Raw genomic sequence first — 18,888 nt, forward strand, 5'->3', positions numbered from 1 at the left:
ACCAACCTTAGCATTAGCCACAATATATAAGAGTAGGGCTCTACACAAACTATTGAGGAAGAAATTCAACAGTTAACAGATATTGTGGAGAAAATAATTATGTGGAAACTATTTTTATGATTCTGAAATTGTAAAAAAAAAAAATCACAATTGTTCACAAAGTAGAACATTCAATTTTTTTTAAAGAATTATTAAAAATAAGGATAAGATGGAACTTTTCCAACTGAAAACAATTCTAAGCAATACATGTCTAACATGATTCATTATGTGATGTACTTGGGATGTAGTTGGGTAAGCTGTGTGGGTACATGCTAATCTCTCAGGAAGAAAAAATTTGAGACCAGCTCCTATGACATGCAGTTCTGTGTAATATTACAAAGTATATGTGAGCAAGGCCTCTCTTTCACAAGATTTTTAAAAAATATATTTTATTCTTTTATTTGACAGACAAAGAGGGAGAGAGAGGGAGGAAGAGTATGGGTGTGCCAGGTCCTCCAGCCGCTGCAAACTCCAGACGTGTGTGCCCCTGGTGCATCTGGCTAACGTGGGTCCTGGGGAATCAAACCTGGGTCTTTTGGCTTTGCAGGCAAATGCCTTAACCACTAAGCCATACCTCCAGCCCCTCTTTCACAAGATTTTTAAAACCAAAAATTCTACATACTTTTAATTCTCAAGGTAGTTTACAGAGTCTAACTCATTTCACTCAAGTTATTCTCCATAATAATGAAGATTTTAATAATATTTTCATAAATACATTTCCTCTAAAACAAATCCAATACTAACACATTTTACGATAAATATTATTCCTTGTTGATAGAAATTGAGAATGATCAAAGTTTACATTAACTGCTAAGTTTACATTAACTTGTGAAAACTGGATCTTCCTCAATAGCAACTAGTCAACTGTTTTCTCTGTATTATTCATGTTTTTCTCTTCTCTGAGATTTTAACCCTAAATTTGAAATAAACTTATGCATGAGAATCATCAAAGTGAAATTAAATAGTAGCTTTCACAAATGAATTACTGCTCTCTACATTACTATGTATATAATTTTGGTATGTTAGGAATAAAAACAATAATAATTAGCAATATGTCACAGAAATAGCCTTAACTATCTGAAAATCCAGTTTCTAGAACCAATTTTATTGTTCATTACCTCTGAAACTTTTAGCAAGTTCCATACTTCCCTGAGCCTTCCTGTCTCAGGCAGGGAAGAAGGATATTAGTAATTAAATTGACTGCAAGATTCTGGAGACTGTATAAAAAAAATAAAATACTTGATATGAAAGTTATTTAATTCACATAACATGTGAAGCCATATTATTAAGTCACCCAAGAGTTGTTTTGAAATAACAATATACAGTGCTTAAAGTGAATTGTTCTCTAGAAAAAATAAATGTTTTAAACAATATGAAATTTTAAGTAATCTGACATCACATGACATTGATGCCCCTGTTAAGATTACTTCAATAAATAAATCAGAAAACAGACTTTGAAACATGATGTATAAAATTTTGCTTATGTCAAATACTAACTTATTTAAGGCAGGTTATTTAACTTCTGTGCACAACTCATTTATAAAGATCTGTGTAGTACAAGGGTTAGTATTTAGGAGCCAACCAAGGGCACAGTAGGAAACATACATGTGCAACATGCAGGGAATGCTCAGAAAATGGTGTTTCTTACCAATCACATCATGTTGGACAGAGTTCTTTCTAAAATACCCCTGCTCTCCTTTAAGCCACATCTGAATGATAACTGTACCTCATAAGGATTATAGACATAGTGGTACAACACAGTGCAGTGACCTTTGGGTCTACTGAAGCATGCAAGGTCTCTATGCCAAAACCTCAGGTAAGAATGAATGCTCATAATTCTTTTGCCTTGTTTTATTCATTTGTTTATTCTGTCTTCTCTCACACTGTGAGGCAGTCATATGTGAAATATTGTATCAGATCTAATTTGTTCCTTATTATCAGCAATGGTTAGATAGTCAGCTGATAAACTTGTTGGTAGTCCTGGGACAAACCAAGAGTTAGACAACTTAGTGAGAATAGACAGAAGTTCTCCTAAGAGAATAAAAAGCATAATATTTAATTATTGGACACAATACAGTTTTAGCTAAGCTTTTACTGTTACTTCCCTGATTCTTTCCTACATGATACCCAGCAAAGGTTTGCCAGAAGTGGGCATAATAACTGCAAAATATATCTGAGAGAATGTTTAAAAATCTTAGGAGAAAGAGATTTCAAAATTAAGAAAAAAAGAAAAACGGAGTTAGTAGTGACAAAAGAGAAGCCCAAGTAGTCAAATTCTCCCAAAATGAAAACCTAGAAGGAAACAGCAATGCAGCATACATGTCCCCACAAAGTGAGGTTGAAACTCATAACTCAATCTATCAATCAATCAATCAATCAATCAATCAAGAAAGTAACAGTAGCCAGGTATGGTGGCGCACACCTAAACCCCAGCACTCAGGAGGCAGAGTTAGGTGGATCACCATGAGTTCAAGGGCACCCTGAGACTACATAGTAAATTTCAGGTCAGCCTGAGTTAGCATGAAACTCTACCTCAAAAAAGAAAAACAAAAAAAAGAAAGAAAGCAACAGTGACAACATCCATACTTACAGATAACACACCATAATTGTAGTCCCCTCCACCTCCCACTACTCTCCCTTTTCCCCCTCTTATATGTCCTCTCCACTCAGTCCCCTTTTTCTACCTAGCCCCTCTTCTAGTTTCTAGGAGTTAAATTTGGCAGTCCCTTTAAAAGAAATCATTTTAAAATTAATACCAAGTATTATTAATTTAGGACAAAGATATGATCAGCATATAGTTGTATAAATCTGGTTTAATCTCATTGAAATTTAATAGTCATTTAAATGTATTAATATCAGATATGATTTTCATTATTTTATATATATACATATATATTAAAATATTTGTATCTAATCCTAACTTCTATAATAAGGCCAAGATAAGAACAGTAATGTTTAAGAAGACAACAGTGCATGAAATAAATGGGAAGCACAATATTTGTTTCTCACCCCTGCTTTACTTCAATTCTGAACAAGTCTCCAAATTCTCATTTTGTTTCCCAGTTTATCAGTAAAGAAATGGTCAAAGTCAGAAAAAGGAGATGGTAACATGGACAAGTAACCATGATACCACGGTTTAAAAAAAAATGCTTTAAGACAAAGGAAGGGGCCATGGGCCAAGAAACACAGGCAGCCTGTAGAGGAACAGGCAAGAAGACAACCCTCCCTCTTCAACTCATAGCTCTGTCGACCTGTTGTAGATGCCTATCTCCAAACTTTTAAGAAAATAATTCTGTATTTACTTATGCCACCAAGTTTGTGGTAATTTTGTTTGCACAGGAATACAAAATCAATGCATATGTATACTGTTGAATGCTCTCAGAACCCTAATTTCTCCAAAGGATGGTGCAAAACCTGAGTGCTTATTACATTCTAATTTGAGTAAGTGAACAGAGGAAACAGAAATTAGGAAAGACATCTTTTCAGACAGCTTTGACACTTTTAGCACAAGTAAAGACATTTATTGGATACCTTACAAAGATCCTCCTTCTTTGCAGAAGCTCAAATTTGGAGATATTTGATATTCCTAGGTGGCAGTAAAAAGCTCATGATTACAGACGTTAATACTCCAGCTACACTCAAGGCAATTAACTAATAGGATGAATTAAAGTTTCATTAAAGAAAGAATATGATGGTAGCTTTACCTTACAGTTATCATTTTGTTATTATAATATATGGACTTTGACCAATGCCAATAATATGAATAAATGACTAGTTCATTAACCAAGGAATGGCACACAGCAGAAAGGAACATAGACTAGACACAAAAGAGCCCAGCCTGCCAGAGCACAATGCAAATGCAGCAACAGACACTTCTGTACGGATGTTCGGTACCTGCTCCAGTTCCTGCTCTGCGTACTGGCGTCTACTCAGCTCGCATTCGGCTCCCTCCCTTAGCTCCCTCAGGCGACAAGCCTCCTCTTTGGCATAATTGATTTCATCCATCATTTTGCGCTCTAGATTTTGTTTTTCTACAGCAACATTTCTGTTTTCTTCCTGTGCCTTTTCAAGCCTAGAATAACAATAAAAATAATAACTCCTCACAAAGTTACCAGAATTTTAGATGTGTGTGTCTATGTATGGAGGCCAGGGGACAGCTTTCAAGGGGTCCTCATCTTTCAACTTCCTTTGAGGCAGGGTCCCTCTGGGCCTCACTCTGCTACTGCTATTCTTTGCTGGTTTTCTGCAAGCTTCTGAGACATTCTCCCATTGTTGTCTCCTTTCTTGCTTCAGTGTGCTGGGATTACAGAAGCCTATCACCGCTTCCAGGCTTGTTCTGTAACATGTGGCTTGGGGACAAAGATACTCAGGCTTGAGCAGCCAGTGCTTTATCCACTGAGCCACCTCCCCAGCTCCAAAAGTTAATTTCTTAAAAAAATTTTGCTTGGGTAGGCAATATGGCGTGTGTGTGTGTGTGTACACGTGCAAGTTCACACATGCACAACATGGTGTATGCATGTGCATATGCTCTTGTGGTGCCTTATGTTCAGGTTTGTAGTGGGGATCCCTCGCCTACAGAAGCTGGAATGTAATGTTAGGTAAACAACTCCATGACTTTGGGTCTCATCTGGCTTTGAGCTGGACTATCCTTTTACTAATTCTGGCTTGTTTCTCATTTCCCTTTCTGGACTGGGGCTACAGGAGTGGGTGATCACACCTAACTATTTTTATTGTGTGAGATATGAAGATTTGAACTTGGGAAGCCTCAGACCCTCATACTTGTGCAAGAAGTACACTTAACCACTAAGGCATTTCTCCAGTCCCCAAATTTCATCTTTTATGAAAGAAAAATACCATCTCATACAATATACTATTTTAATATGAAATCACAGTACTTTCTATTAATCTTAAATGTGAGTAATATTGAGCTATTGTGTAGATATTTTGTTGTATTTGGATCAAAAGAAGGATAGCAGAAAAACTGCAAAAATATTTTTAAGAAATTTATAATTATTGAAATCAAGTTAAAAATAGATTATACATATCTCTTGATTTACTTTCTCTGATCTTCTGCCCATTAATTTCCAACTGCCACTTATTTATCGTATATGATTGTAATAATTTACTCAAAATATGAAGTAAAATAGACATGCATTTCTGATGTGTACACTCGTCTAAAATAAGCATTTAGATATCCACTCATAGTAACAGCTAACATACTTCTATTTTCCCTGGGCCTATTAACAAATATTAAAAGGAGATAAGACTTTAACAAATATTTAATATTTTATTTTACTTTTACATTTTTTTTAAATTTTATTTATTTATTTGAGAGTGACAGACACAGAGAGAAAGACAGATAGAGGGAGAGAGAGAGAGAATGGGCGTGCCAGGGCTTCCAGCCTCTGCAAACGAACTCCAGACGCGTGCGCCCCCTTGTGCATCTGGCTAACGTGGGACCTGGGGAACCGAGCCTCGAACCGGGGTCCTTAGGCTTCACAGGCAAGCACTTAACCGCTAAGCCATCTCTCCAGCCAACTTTTAAATTTTTTGAGACAGGTTCTCATATACCCCAGGATGAGGATAACCCCAAGCTCCTCATCTTCCTGCCTTTACCTCCCAAGTGCTAGGATTCGAAGTGTGTGCTGCCATGCTGAGTGATTTAAGTTAAGACTTACCTCTCTTGTAAGTCCATAAGACTTTGTTCTGCCGTTTGTAGACTCTCTAAGTCTTTCATCATTTTTGCAACATGCTCTTTTGATGTCTTATTTTGTGTATAAGCAAACCAGCACCCTCCAACACCAATTACTATAGAAACTGTGAGAATGAAATCCTTCATCCAGTTATGAGGTGGGCCTATGAAGACAATTACAGGCAGTTATATCAATCGTTGAGAGTAATACAATACAAATATGGAGGAGCATACTTCTTTTTCATAATGTTACAGGTCTCATTGTCACCACTGCAATACATTTACTGTATTTCAATTTAGCCACACTGAACAATTAGGCGCATACTTTTTAAAAGTAGCAAGTATCAAAAAACAGCAACAAAAACTAGAGCTCTCTCTATATATAAGCCTTTAAAGAAATCTCTCTTCATATAATCAATATGCTTCGTTACACTATGTGAGGTATGTGACCTGCAGAAGGGCAGTAATAAAACTGACAAATGACAAATGTTAAAAAGAAAAAAAAAAAACTGACGAATGCACAAAGATAAACAAGTCTTGGCTGGTAACAGAAGTAGTAAGTAATAACCAAAGTTCTGGAATTTTAAACATCAAGAACATCTCCAATCATGTGCTACTCAAACAGGCCCCTGTAGGTAGTGGGAGTCACAAAGTGTGTTGCCGTTCTCTCAACTCCTTTCCTTCAGTTGTGCATCATTGTCACTTAGACACAAACTGGCTATCCAATCATCCACTGAAAAGTATTTTTCCCAAGCATGTAGCTATGATATTAATTACATTCACCAGTAGCCCTCAATTGGGAGGTTTTCCTCCAGATGACATGTGACAACATTTTTGTTATCACGCTGGATTAGGTGATTTGTTACTGGCACCTCGTGGGCAGTGCATCCCATATGGCACATGACAACTTGCTCTCACATCCTCTCTGCCATTAGCAAAGATTTACCTAACCTCCATGTGAGCAGGCTGAGGAGCCATGGGTTCAATGGTTATACCAAGTACTACATTTCAGATGGTCACTTGCCTGAGATACAGGGGTTAGTGGAGGGAAAGCACAGACTTTCCTCAATAGTCTAGGCATGACATGAACACTAGCACTATGCTTCATGCAAGGAGGAAGGTGCCAGGGACTACTGTCTTCTATGATACAAAACACAGAAACCCCTATTCAAATATTAGTCTAGTCCTAGCTGTCAATATACAAGTCTTCAGTGGTTATTAGGAAGGGACACACAGTAGTTAATAAAGTAGGATGCATTATTTCAGTGTTCCACAGAAATATAATTTGCACAAATCCTTAGCCCTCCAGTAGGAAGGCATTCAGCTTGTCTGTTAAGATGAACTAACTCTGCAGATGTCCCAAGTTGCTAGGTTGATGACAAGTTGCGTTCATCCTTGCTTGTGTGGCATGGTAATTATCAAGCTCTACACTAGAGGCCTGCAGTGTTTCTTACTTCAGAACACACATCCTCACCTATGCTGGGAGATGCATGGCAGGCAGCTATCATCTCAAAAGGATCTGTTTCTATTTGTTTCCAATCGAGAAGTTCATTTGAGGTCCTACTTTAACTAGGAGCCCTATTCTCCAACTCTGGATAAAATATAATCACCAGGAATAAGAATAAATATACAATTCCATTAAGTACCACAAACTAGAAAAGAATTCGGTGAAAACTTCTTTACAATGAGTTTCTGTTCACTTAACATCAGCTTTAAAAAAAGCTAGCATTATCTATCTATCTATCTATCTATCTACCTACCTACCTACCTACCTACCTATCTCTCTCCCTCCCTCTCTCTCTCTCTCCATATATATATATATATATATATATATATATATATATATATATGAATAATTTTAGGACAAGCACATTTACAAAGTATTGCATAATAAAGTTCTTAATTGCTTTATTAGAATGTGTGGAAGGGATGAGGTGAAGTCAAAAGAAAGTAGTGGGAGGTAATAATCAAAGACTATGTACATATTTGAAAGTAGTCAATTAAAGTTAAAAATATGTTTACAATGTTTTTTTGAGAACGCTTTGATTTCTTTTCAAATAACTAGACAGTATCCATTCTCTGAATTTGAAAATAGCATGTTCCCACATTAGTAAAGAAAATGTATTCCTAACTAAATTGTATATATACAAAGATTCTATGCCTTAATTTAGTGTCACTACCCATTTACTTGAAAACAAATTAAAACTCTGCAGAAGATCATCTCTATTAGATGTCCTTAGAGCTCTGAACTATGAGGGAGGCTAAAAAGAGACCCTGTCTACACCCTGTTCTGCTTCCTAGGCTTGTGATTTCCACAACTGCTCTTAAAAGAGAAGTCCAGCTGTGTACTTAGCCAAAGCCAAAAAAGTAACCAGCAGCAAGTTAGGGTATCCATTACCCACACTAGTTACCCTCTTTCAGAAGAGCCACAAGACAGTATCACAGAAACCTGAGAGTCTTCCAACTCCAAGTATTCAGATAGAATAAACATTAGTTTTCTAATATGTAAAGTCAATATTGTACTATTTTGCTATTCCTTTTTAACTTGTAAAAAAATGAAACAAAATTTCTCTAAAATGTGTATTTGTCAAGCACTTCTCTGTAGCTTTCTAAAATTTGAAATTAAACAAGAATATTAAGCTCCTCTTCTGGATGGGGGTGTTCCTAGCAAAGTATAGAAATAAGAGGATCATTTTCCCTAGAAAAAAAATGACCTAACACTTCTTAAATGTTCCTTTTCAAAATAATCAAATAACCATATCCACTTAATGCTCCTGCCAGAGCAGTGTTGTTACTTTACAAAGCTTCAAGTGGGTTTTTGTTTTTGATCTGTATCAAAAAAAAAAATCCTTTTCTTGATGACTAATGAAATTATTATGACTTATTACTTCATGTCATGAGAACAGTTAAGCTGTCATATTTTAAGCATTCTTCAGTGAACATCCAGCTAAATCATATCACAATTAAATTGCTACAATGGTCCAAGTTTAAATCCAAAATTTCTAAATTATCACCTAACCATATTTTCATAACCTTTTACAGTAAAAGTCTACATTTATACTTCAATAGCAAAAAAAAAAAAAAAAGAAAAGAAATATTTCAAGACTGTATTATGCTTCCTTCACAATTATCAGGCATTGTGCCTCTCAATGGCCTCTAGCTATGTCATTTTACCTTGCTTAACTAACACAGGGATGGTGGAATATGCTACAGCATCATACTCTGAGTTAAAGATACTAACGTGTCAAAGGTCCGAACAAAACGACATCCAGTGCTTTGAGCTGAAGCTTCTGTCTGTGACTCCGGTCACTGATTTTCAACTGGGATATCATAAATGAAGGTTCATGTACTGCTATCCTGTTCATTAAAAAATAAATGTATAGTGAATGAAAGTAGTTCTAGTATAACTTACATATTAGTGATCATTAGTAAGAATTCATCTATATTACTACATCACATCTCACAAACCCTTTCAGCATACTTGGCTCATGAAAACCCCCTCTCTAATGGTTTACCTGCTGAACTGGTGAGTGGTTATTTTCCAGTTACTTTAGGCCAGCCTACTTCTATTTGACAGTATCTAAAACTGTTCTGGCGTTACATTTAACATTTTACCTATTTAAAAATTCAACCAAATACCTAACTGGAAAGTAAGATGCCTTCTTGGGTTGGGTAGAATTATTTTTAAAATATTATTTATTTAATTAATTGTAAGCAAAGAGAGACTGAGGGAGGGAGGGAGAGAGGGAAAAATGGGCACACCAGGACTTTTAGCCACTGCAAACCAACTCCAGATGCATGTGCCACTTTGTGCATCTGGTTTTACACGGGTGCTGGGGAAGTGAATACAGGCTGTCAGGTTTTGCAAGCAAGTGCCTTAACCACTAAGCTGTCTCTCCAATCTCTGGGTAGAGGAATTTTTGGAACAAGTAGCTGTAAACTATTATAGTGGGAAAGAAGAAAGCATGTAGCCAAAAGGCGAAGATGAAAACTGCAAACCCAAACAGAACAGTACTCAAACACTAGTTCTTAATGATAAAACAAGATACAGATAAAGAGCTTGTAATGAATTCCAATAATATTAATATAATCAATATTGACAATAAAGATTCCTATTCCAATGGCTTAATTAGTATTCAAAATAATTCTCTAAAATATAAAATATCTCCACTTCACAGGTATCTTTGTGAGAAGTTAAATTTGCCCAAGGTTATATAATTAATAAGAGAGAAGGCAGAAATGCAAAATAAAACACATTTTATCCCAAAGACTACTTGGAACTAGCATACTTCATTTAGATGACATCAGTACCTCTGAATATGGAAATATTCTCTAAAACTTTATAGAGTTCAAAGAACTCTAACATTCCCCTTTCAAAGTGCTCACTCTGCCTTCTCCACAGATCCCTATCCTATATGCTTCTCCACTATGCAACATGACCATGGTGGTGGAGGCAAAGATTGTGCCTCCCCTCTGTACCCCCAAAGCTTAGCATGGCAATTAGTAAAAGAAAAAGTCTGGCAAATGTTTGTGTAATATAGCTGAATGAATGTATGAATGGGTACATGAATAGATTAACAATAATATGACCAGCACAGTAAATTTAAGAAAGATAAACTATTGTAGAAAGGAAACTACGGAACTTGGAAAATGGTTCAGAAGTTGAAAGCACTTGCGTACATATCATACCGGCCCAGGGTTCAATTCCCTAGCCACCCATGTACGCTGAAGTCAAAAAGTGGTACACAAGTTTCTGGAGTTCTTTTGCAGTGGCTGGAGGCCCTGGCAGGCCACAGAAAATATATATAATCAATAAATTATACATATATCATTAAATTCTTTTATTTATTGAGGGAAGTACAGAGCCAAGGAAAGGTACCCACATGGCTAGAGATCCCATGTGGAGGGACTGGAAAACACACTGTGGAAAGAGAAGACAGAAAAGAAAGTTCAAGGAGTTCCTGCCATGTGGGGAGCTGAAGGGAATAAAGGAGCCCATGTGGAAAGTAAGGGCTAGGGGGCCCACCTGGCTAGGACTGGTAGGCCCAAGCTGAGTTACCCCAGGCCCAGCAAGGGAAAAATTCATCCACAGCTAGAAGTTCCCAAGGGGTTAGAGAAGTAAATACAGTTTTTGAAACCAGAAAACTATGTCATAGATATTATGCAAGGTTTGGTAATGACAGATTGGGAAGTGATTCAATTTCAGTGAGTGAGGTTATCAGGGAAGGCCACACAGTCAGAAAGAAATGAGGAGGTCTGTGTCACTTGAAGACAGCCTTACAATAATAATAACAACAACAACTATAGAACACAGAAAGTAAAGTAAAAGGCCAAAGACAGCTAATGTAATTTGGGTTACCTATAGCAGATTCATCTTGGTATCGTCAAAGGGATTTTACATGATTAATACTTGACATGCTTAGAATTTTTGGCTATTTGGAATTCTGGAATATCTGCATATCCACAATGAGCTATCTTTGGGATGAGACAAAAGCCAAGACACAAAATTCATTTATATTTGATATATTCCTTAAATATATGAGCATAGAAGTAATTTGATGTACTATTTTTGTTGTACCTGCATTTTGACTAGGAGTGAGGTCAGGTGAAGAAGTTTAAATATGTGAACTCATGTTGGGAAACAAAATGTTTCAGATCATAGACTTTCATTTCTATGATGAGCCCTTGTATCTATGGATAAATGAAATGAAGCTCTGTAATTTATATAGCAATTAAGCTAATCTATATTGTCCCTTTAAACTTACTCATCTACTTGTTACTATCATAGAAAGGGGCCTGAAAGAGAGTATTAGTTACTGTTTCCCCTTCTTCACCCCAAAAGACACTCCAATGGGCTTACCTGAAAACTTGTACGTTTCTCTCACTCTTTTGTTTTGTTTTTATTTTTTTCGAGGTAAGGTCTCACTCTAGCTCAGGCTGAACCTGGAATTCACTCTGTATTCTCAGGGTGTCCTTGAACTCATGGCAATCCTCCTACCTCTGCCTCCCAAATGCTGGGATTAAAAGTGTGTGCCACCACCCGGTTAATTAATTAATTTTTTTGTTATTAAAATAACACCACTTAAGAAAGACCTGAATAAAGAGCTGGGCGTGGTGATACACACCTTTAATCCCAGCACTCGGTAGGCAGAGGTAGGAGGATCACCATGAGACTACATAGTTAATTCCAGGTCAGCCTGGGCCACACCAAGACCCTACCTCGAAAAACCAAAAAAAAAACCCTGATCAATTTTAATTCATTCACATAGGTATTTTTATGAAAAGGTTGTTACCTGATTAAGATTTTCTTAGCTTTAACAGATAGTCAAAATCTGAGCCTTCAATGTTATCTGAGAATAATGTAATTGATCCACTTTCTAATTCTCAAAATTGCTTTCATTTTTATTAATTCACTTTAATTACTTGGTTCTTGAGGTAAGAAAAATAAGGGGTGAACATGCAGTTCAGTGGTATAGGGCCACCCTGGTGCCAGACTGAACGTGCAGTTAAGAGGTGGAGTACCTGTCAGAGCATGCACAAAGACCTGGAAAATGACTTGTACCAGAGATAAAATACAAGTGGCATGCATTTTTTTAAAAGGAACAACAGGAAAAAGGTTAAAGAATGAATAAATATTTGTTTTGCAGTCTCATCCACAGAAGTGGCTTACAGATTCAGTACTGAAATAATTACATCTAGTATATAATTCTCTGTGAGTGGAAACACATCTGCATAACAAAGACTAACCTGGGGAGTGTTGTTCCTTTCACATTATTGTCTCTAAAATTCTTCTCATATTGTGGGAGTTCAACAAACTCTATTAACCACTGAAGGGTGTCTTCCAGTGTCCAATTATGAACTACAAGAGAGAAAAGAGGAAGGTATGTTTTAAACACATGCTTTCAGAAATATCTGTGCATGCTATAACTTGAGGGAAACGATATTGCATTAAATTTTCAATTCCATTTAATAAACTAAGTACTAAAATAGTACATAGCATTCTAAGAGAAACTAACACTAATGAGGGACACATAGCTTATTTTTAAAGGCTTATAATATACATCAGAAAGAACACATAAAAGAAATCTGGTCAAATATTAGCATAACTAGCCCTAAATATGCATCCACAAAAATCTGTACAGGGTGATTTAATCCATCATTTCTCTTGCCGTTGGCACTTACCGAACATGCACTTAAACTATACTTCACCTAGCCCATCAATCCACATACTACTGTGATGAGCCTTCTAAGTATCAAGTTGCAGGCTAAGCCCTGGCACACATGGAAGCCAGCAAGATAGACAAGATACATATTTATCCCTCTGGAACTCAAGTTGTTATCATTATTATTAGTAGTAGTAGTAGTATTTGGCAAAGGTTATGATGGGACAAATTACAAAAAGCAGGACGATGGAAGAAATTTTTAGACAGTGATTACTTACTAAGAAAGAAAGTTGGGATAAGCCTCTGTCAGGTGATGTCTTCTGAATTAAGAAAAGAAGTTCAGAAGGTCTGAGAGAGAAAAAAATAACTCTACCAAGAGGAAAAAGTTAGTATAAAAAGTCCAGGTGTGGGCTGGAGAAATGGCTTAGCAGTTAAGCACTTGCCTATGAAGCCTAAGGACCCCGGCTTGTGGCTCGATTGCCCAGGACCCATGTTAGCCAGATGCACAAGGGGACATACACGTCTGGAGTTCAAGTGGCTAGAGGCTCTGGAGCAACCATTCTCTTTATGCCTCTTTCTCTCTGTTTGTTGCTCTCAAAAATAAACAAAAATTTTTTTTTTAAATCCAGGTGTATATGAAAAATAGGAAAAAAATCAGAAAGCAAGCCGGGCGTGGTGGCGTACGCCTTCAATCCCAGCACTCGGGAGGCAGAGGTAGGAGGATTGCCATGAGTTCAAGGCCACCCTGAAATGACAGAGTTAATTCCAGGTCAGCCTGGACCAGAGTGAGACCCTACCTCGAAAAACCAAAAAAAATAAATAAATAAAAAATCAGAAAGGGTTATAACTTTTAAGAACTCTGGATACTTTTGTAATTTAAGTAAGAAAGGAAATAAAAAAAATATCACTCTGTAATACAAAGACTCAATAGGAAACAGGAAGAAATAATGAGGTCGCTTCTTACATGATTGTCTACGCAAAGAAATGACTGTTATATAGACCATGGTGGTCATAGAGAATATGGTGACATGTGGTCAGATTCAGGAAATATCCTAGGGATGTTAATAAGATGTGCTGATGAATGGTCAGGGACTGGTGGCTAAGGAAATGATAAGTACAGAGGCAGTTGCTATGTTCCCCAAAGGCCCATGTGTTAAGGCTTGGCCTTTAGCCTATGGTAGAACTGGAAGGTGGTGGAGCCTTCAAGTAGCTTAAAACAAATGGAAGATCTTTAAGTGGCGAAGGCATGTCCTCAAAAGGCATTGTAGGGCCTTGTTCTCTTCTTTTTCTTACATCTTGTAATCGTGAGGTAGGTAAGCAACTCTGCTCTGCAACATGATCACACTGATGTGCACTGCTCTCACTGCAGGGCTAAATGCAGCAGATCTACCTGATCACAGACTGGAATGTCCAAAGCTATGAGCCAAGACACAAGACACACTGTGTCTTGTAAACTGAGTTATCTCAAAATACGTGTTACAGTAACATACAGGTGACTGACATGGGTGGGATGGGGGGGTGCCATCAACTAATGTAGAAAAAAAGATTAGGTAGACAAGCTGGGACAATTTCAAGTTGTTTTCAGATTATGCATGAAGTATGTACTTGACATTTAAGTGTGGAAAACACAGTAGTGATCAGACGTTCCAAGTGCTGAGAGTTGACAGGAAAGTGGAGTTTGGCAGCATTATTAACACAGTCATCAACAAATAGATGATCATAGAATGTGATTGCCCAAAAGATTCAAGATAAGTATTAATAGGTTTTAGGAGTCTAGCCCTATGCCAGGAACAAAATGTAGTATGTCTTCTCTAGACATTTATTTTCATTCAAGCCTTAGAGAAAAAAATATAAAGTACTAGCATGACAACACGACAATCTATATTTTGGAAATGAAAGACTGAGAGGCCAATGAGACCACCACAGTAAGTTGCAGGACTGGATATGAATTCAGGAAAACTAGCCATGGACCGTGCCTTTATACACTTTGAAAGCAATGCTGGTTAATAAAAGTAAAGATATGAACGAGCAATAAACCACTGGAACAAGACAGAAACTTTTGCTTGCCCGTACTGCAGAAAGGGTAATAATGACCTTATCCAAAACAGTTTGAAAGTGAGCTTGAAAAATGAAGAGTTCAGTTATCTGAATTTAATTTGAGGATGTGAGAACAGAAAGTGCCACAAACCACACAGGACAGAAGGGTGAAGAAAACAAGTGAGCAATAAATGGAGATCTGGGAATCCATCTGTGTATAAAGAGAGCTAAGCAAAGAGCTTTCTAATACACTACAAATATTCCAAATTCACGTTTGTGTGCAAAGCTAGGTTTTCACAGACTTTTGAGTAAGTGCGCTTCCGAGGAAAGCAAAACCTAAGTAATTCAAAATTAACTTAAAAAGCTTCATTTAAAATTGTATGTTGTGATAATTTTATACTGAAGCAATGCTTTTTTTTTTCTTTTTATGTTCTCTTCTTCATGGGCCCAAAACTGCTATATCCATTTAGCCAAATAAATGAGGCTGTCAGCCAAAAATCCAGGCCTGGATGCTCCCCGCTCCCCCCCACACCACCAAATTTACTAGTCAAAGTAGCCTTCTTACAGAGACTAGCTCTTCCTCCCAGAGACTGAGCTGCAGTAGAACTGCCATCTTGCCTGCCAAGGAGCCAACAGCACAGCTGCACTGCACACCCACACAAAAATCCTCAGCCAGAAACAAGGGTGGGATTCTCTGTTGTTTCTCATTGTTCAGTAGTAAAAGACATGATCTAAATGTATTCCCAACGAAACAGCACACACAGGAAGAAAATTCAAATAAAAAGGAATATATGCATATTTAAACTGCTCAATCCTAGTATTGCTCTACCTGATAAAACAGAAAACTATTGGTTGCATAGTAGCTTTCTTTTTGTCTGCAAAAGTGGCTTTCTTTCAAATAAGTTTTATAAGACAACAAATGGAAAGTTACCTGCCAGATAGGGATCACTTGCCCTTGCTATCTACCTCTTTGCTTCTCCTCTCATGACTGGGACATATATTTTGTACTAGGTTCCTCCAAATACTCTCCTTGTCTTCCAGTTCTTAAGCGAGATCACACTCCTTAGGGCCCAGTGCATGCTGCTTCTATGGTGTGAAAACCCTTCTATCCATTCACTTCCTTGTACTGAGCCTCTGTGTGTATCTCATAAATCACTGATTCTGCACTTCTCCTGTATAGTTGGCTGTGAGTATCTATCAGTAGGAGAACTCTCCCCACACCTGCTTCCTCACTAAAGAAAGTGCAATGTCCGCAGCATGGTGAGCTGCACAGAGGAAGTGCTCACATTCTCAGTTGGATGCTGCTAAACAAATAAAGCAGAAGTTGTCTCACTAATATTATAAAATTTTGTTTTTATATTTTAATAAATGTATCTAGATAAACTCTAACAAGGGTTTATTTACAAATGAAATTCTCAATGGTCAAGGAAAAGTATCCACTTCCTTATTGCCCACGTGTATTATGCTCTGCTGCATAATAGCCCGTGTAACACCAGCAGGCAGACACAGGGCATCACATTTTAAAAATGTACTTCATAGCTTAGTCACAGAAAGGGCACTTTCTACATGTTTAACATTGTTTTTTTGCTCAAAATTGTAGCAAATGCTACAGGTTGGTGTCTCAGTGATTTTTGGCAACTGATTCCAAGACAAAAAAAAAAAAGAGAATTCTGAATTAGGAAGAGACCTTATGAAGAAGGCCCACTGTGCCACTGATTTATGGTAACATCACAACCAGATTACTTGATTCTGGCTCAGTTTCGTAATACACAGGATAATGGAAATGAGCTAAGCCATCTTTAAAAGTCATCCAGATTCTTTTGTATGATTCCATCTTACCACCACCAACAAAAGGTATCTAAAGCACTGCAAGCCCAACAGTTTGCCTAGGACAGTTCATTATAGAATGCTGACAAGCAGAAGGGAGCCCCACGAACTCTCATGCCAGCAAGGAAAACTGCTAGCATTAAATGTCTATTACTTGCTCCATTAATGAATGCTGTTTCAAATAATCACTGCAACAATCTAATCATGTTGAGCTTCACATTTTATTAAAGTAAAATCTTAATTAGATATTAAAGATTAGCAAATGGCAAAACATTGGGTTTCAGACCAAGCTTATTTCTAGAATCGCCCAGCACTGCACAGTAATATTTGATCCTCAAACCAGATCAGGAAGCTCTTCTAGACAGCAGTCACACCATCAGTTGAATCCACAGCCTCTACCATATTCCCCTGTGCTGCCTGCCACTCCTCAACCTGGAATGGCTTCCCTCTTTCCCTGTGGTGTCAGGCGGGCTCTTGAGAATCTTCATGGTTCAGACTGAGCTCCTCCTCCAGGGCGTTTCCCCTACCGTTCATTTCAAGATTCCAGTTGTCCTTCCTTCATGCTCTCTCACCATCTACATATGCATCCATGTGTGTGAAACCTTAATTCACAGTTGGCAGTGCCATTCTGGAAGGCTGTGTAGCCTATAACAGGTTAAGCCTTGCTGGAGAAAGTGTGGAATTTGGAGGCAGGACTTTAATATTACATCCTGGCCCTGCTTGCTGTTCTCTCTACTTCCTTGCGGAAGAAATGCCGACATCCTGCCCCCACCCTCCGGCAGTGGACTCTAACCTCTGGAACTGTAAGCTGAATTAAACCCTCTTCTGTTCCTAAGTTGCTTCTAGTCAAGAATTTTGTCCCAGCAACAAGAAACTATGACAGTACTCAAGAATAACACACTATCAACAAGCCATCTACAACATACATCTACACTGAAGCCTGCTAAATAGAGAAATGAACACAAGAATTCAATCATGCTATTAGTTCATGATGGAAGATCACCTAGCACACAATGAAGGCACCAATTTATTTATATGTGTGTGAAAACTTCTGTGTGATCTCAGTCCATTCTCTCTGACTTAAGCAAATCTGATACACAAATCAGTGTGAAATCCAAACTTTGTAAGACTATCATATACTATTTACTAATTCATTACCACTATAGATTACTGTCCACATATTCAAACTGTTAAGAAAGCAACTGGCTTAGCAAGTATTTTTAAGAAGTCAACTTCTGGTATCATTTGACAGAGCAGTGGCATCAATGCAGTGCAGCTAAATATCTAAGTTTCTACTTAAGCATGAAAGCATCCTTTTGATACCAAAGGCTTGATAAGGGCACCAGGGAGGAGAATAAACATTGCTAACAAAAGGGACTATATTTAAAGTTGGCCCTATCAAAAGATACATATTTGCCAAAATGGTCCATGTTTTAAAGATTCTATAGTATAAAAATTTTAAACTTGAAAGCTTGATACATGTTTGAAACATTTGTATATTTACAAATATACTATATTCCAAAACATTATCATTGTGCATTGGAATTCATCATAGTTAAGTTCAATTTCAAATGGTATTTGCAAGTCAAAGGCCTCTGTAATTCTTTTCACACTAAGTCATAACTTCCCATAGGAAATTTCAGTTAAAGATGCAATTTAGAAAGGCTTTCATAATTAAATTTTAATTAAATGTAACATAAATATGAAAGAAAGTAATGGCTTTTTAAACGTAAGATTAAAGCTGTTTCAGGCTCATTTCAAGTTAACTCAGTCTGTTTCAGGGACTATGCAGCTTCTGATGAGCAGCTGCTCAGCCCTGTTGAGACAGACATGTCGTTAGAACAGGGCAGAATGAGCCGCTCCTCTGCACAATGCTCAGCAGGGCATATCTTTGTAATGAGACTAAATTCCTACATCCTGGTGTATTTGGCTGTCTACTACCACACCCTGAACTTGGGAAGCTCAGATATCTGTTGCTGTACCAATATCTTTGCTCATGTGTGCCTCACTTTGTATCATGCAAGAACTAAGTGCACAGACATTTTATAACACTATCTGCAGTCACTCCATGAAGATGGTGAGAGGCAGCAAAGTTGTATCTAAAACTGAAAATGGGAAATACTAAATTCT

At 37.4% G+C, this 18,888-nt stretch overlaps 1 protein-coding gene across 1 annotated transcript in view; it reads right to left on the reverse strand.

Annotated features, from left to right (window-relative positions):
* Window positions 1-18,888, reverse strand: part of Stim2 (stromal interaction molecule 2) — a 180,406-nt gene that overhangs the window by 24,098 nt on the left and 137,420 nt on the right. Inside the window, exons 4-7 of the mRNA XM_004656103.2 lie at window positions 12,479-12,590; window positions 8,973-9,088; window positions 5,718-5,895; window positions 3,934-4,111 (exon numbers count right to left, since the gene is read on the reverse strand). Of these exons, the coding sequence (XP_004656160.2) occupies window positions 3,934-4,111; window positions 5,718-5,895; window positions 8,973-9,088; window positions 12,479-12,590 (584 nt within the window). The remainder of the gene's footprint in view (window positions 1-3,933; window positions 4,112-5,717; window positions 5,896-8,972; window positions 9,089-12,478; window positions 12,591-18,888) is intronic.

Source organism: Jaculus jaculus, chromosome 11, assembly GCF_020740685.1.
Source record: "Jaculus jaculus isolate mJacJac1 chromosome 11, mJacJac1.mat.Y.cur, whole genome shotgun sequence".
NCBI classification, from domain to species: domain Eukaryota; kingdom Metazoa; phylum Chordata; class Mammalia; order Rodentia; family Dipodidae; genus Jaculus; species Jaculus jaculus.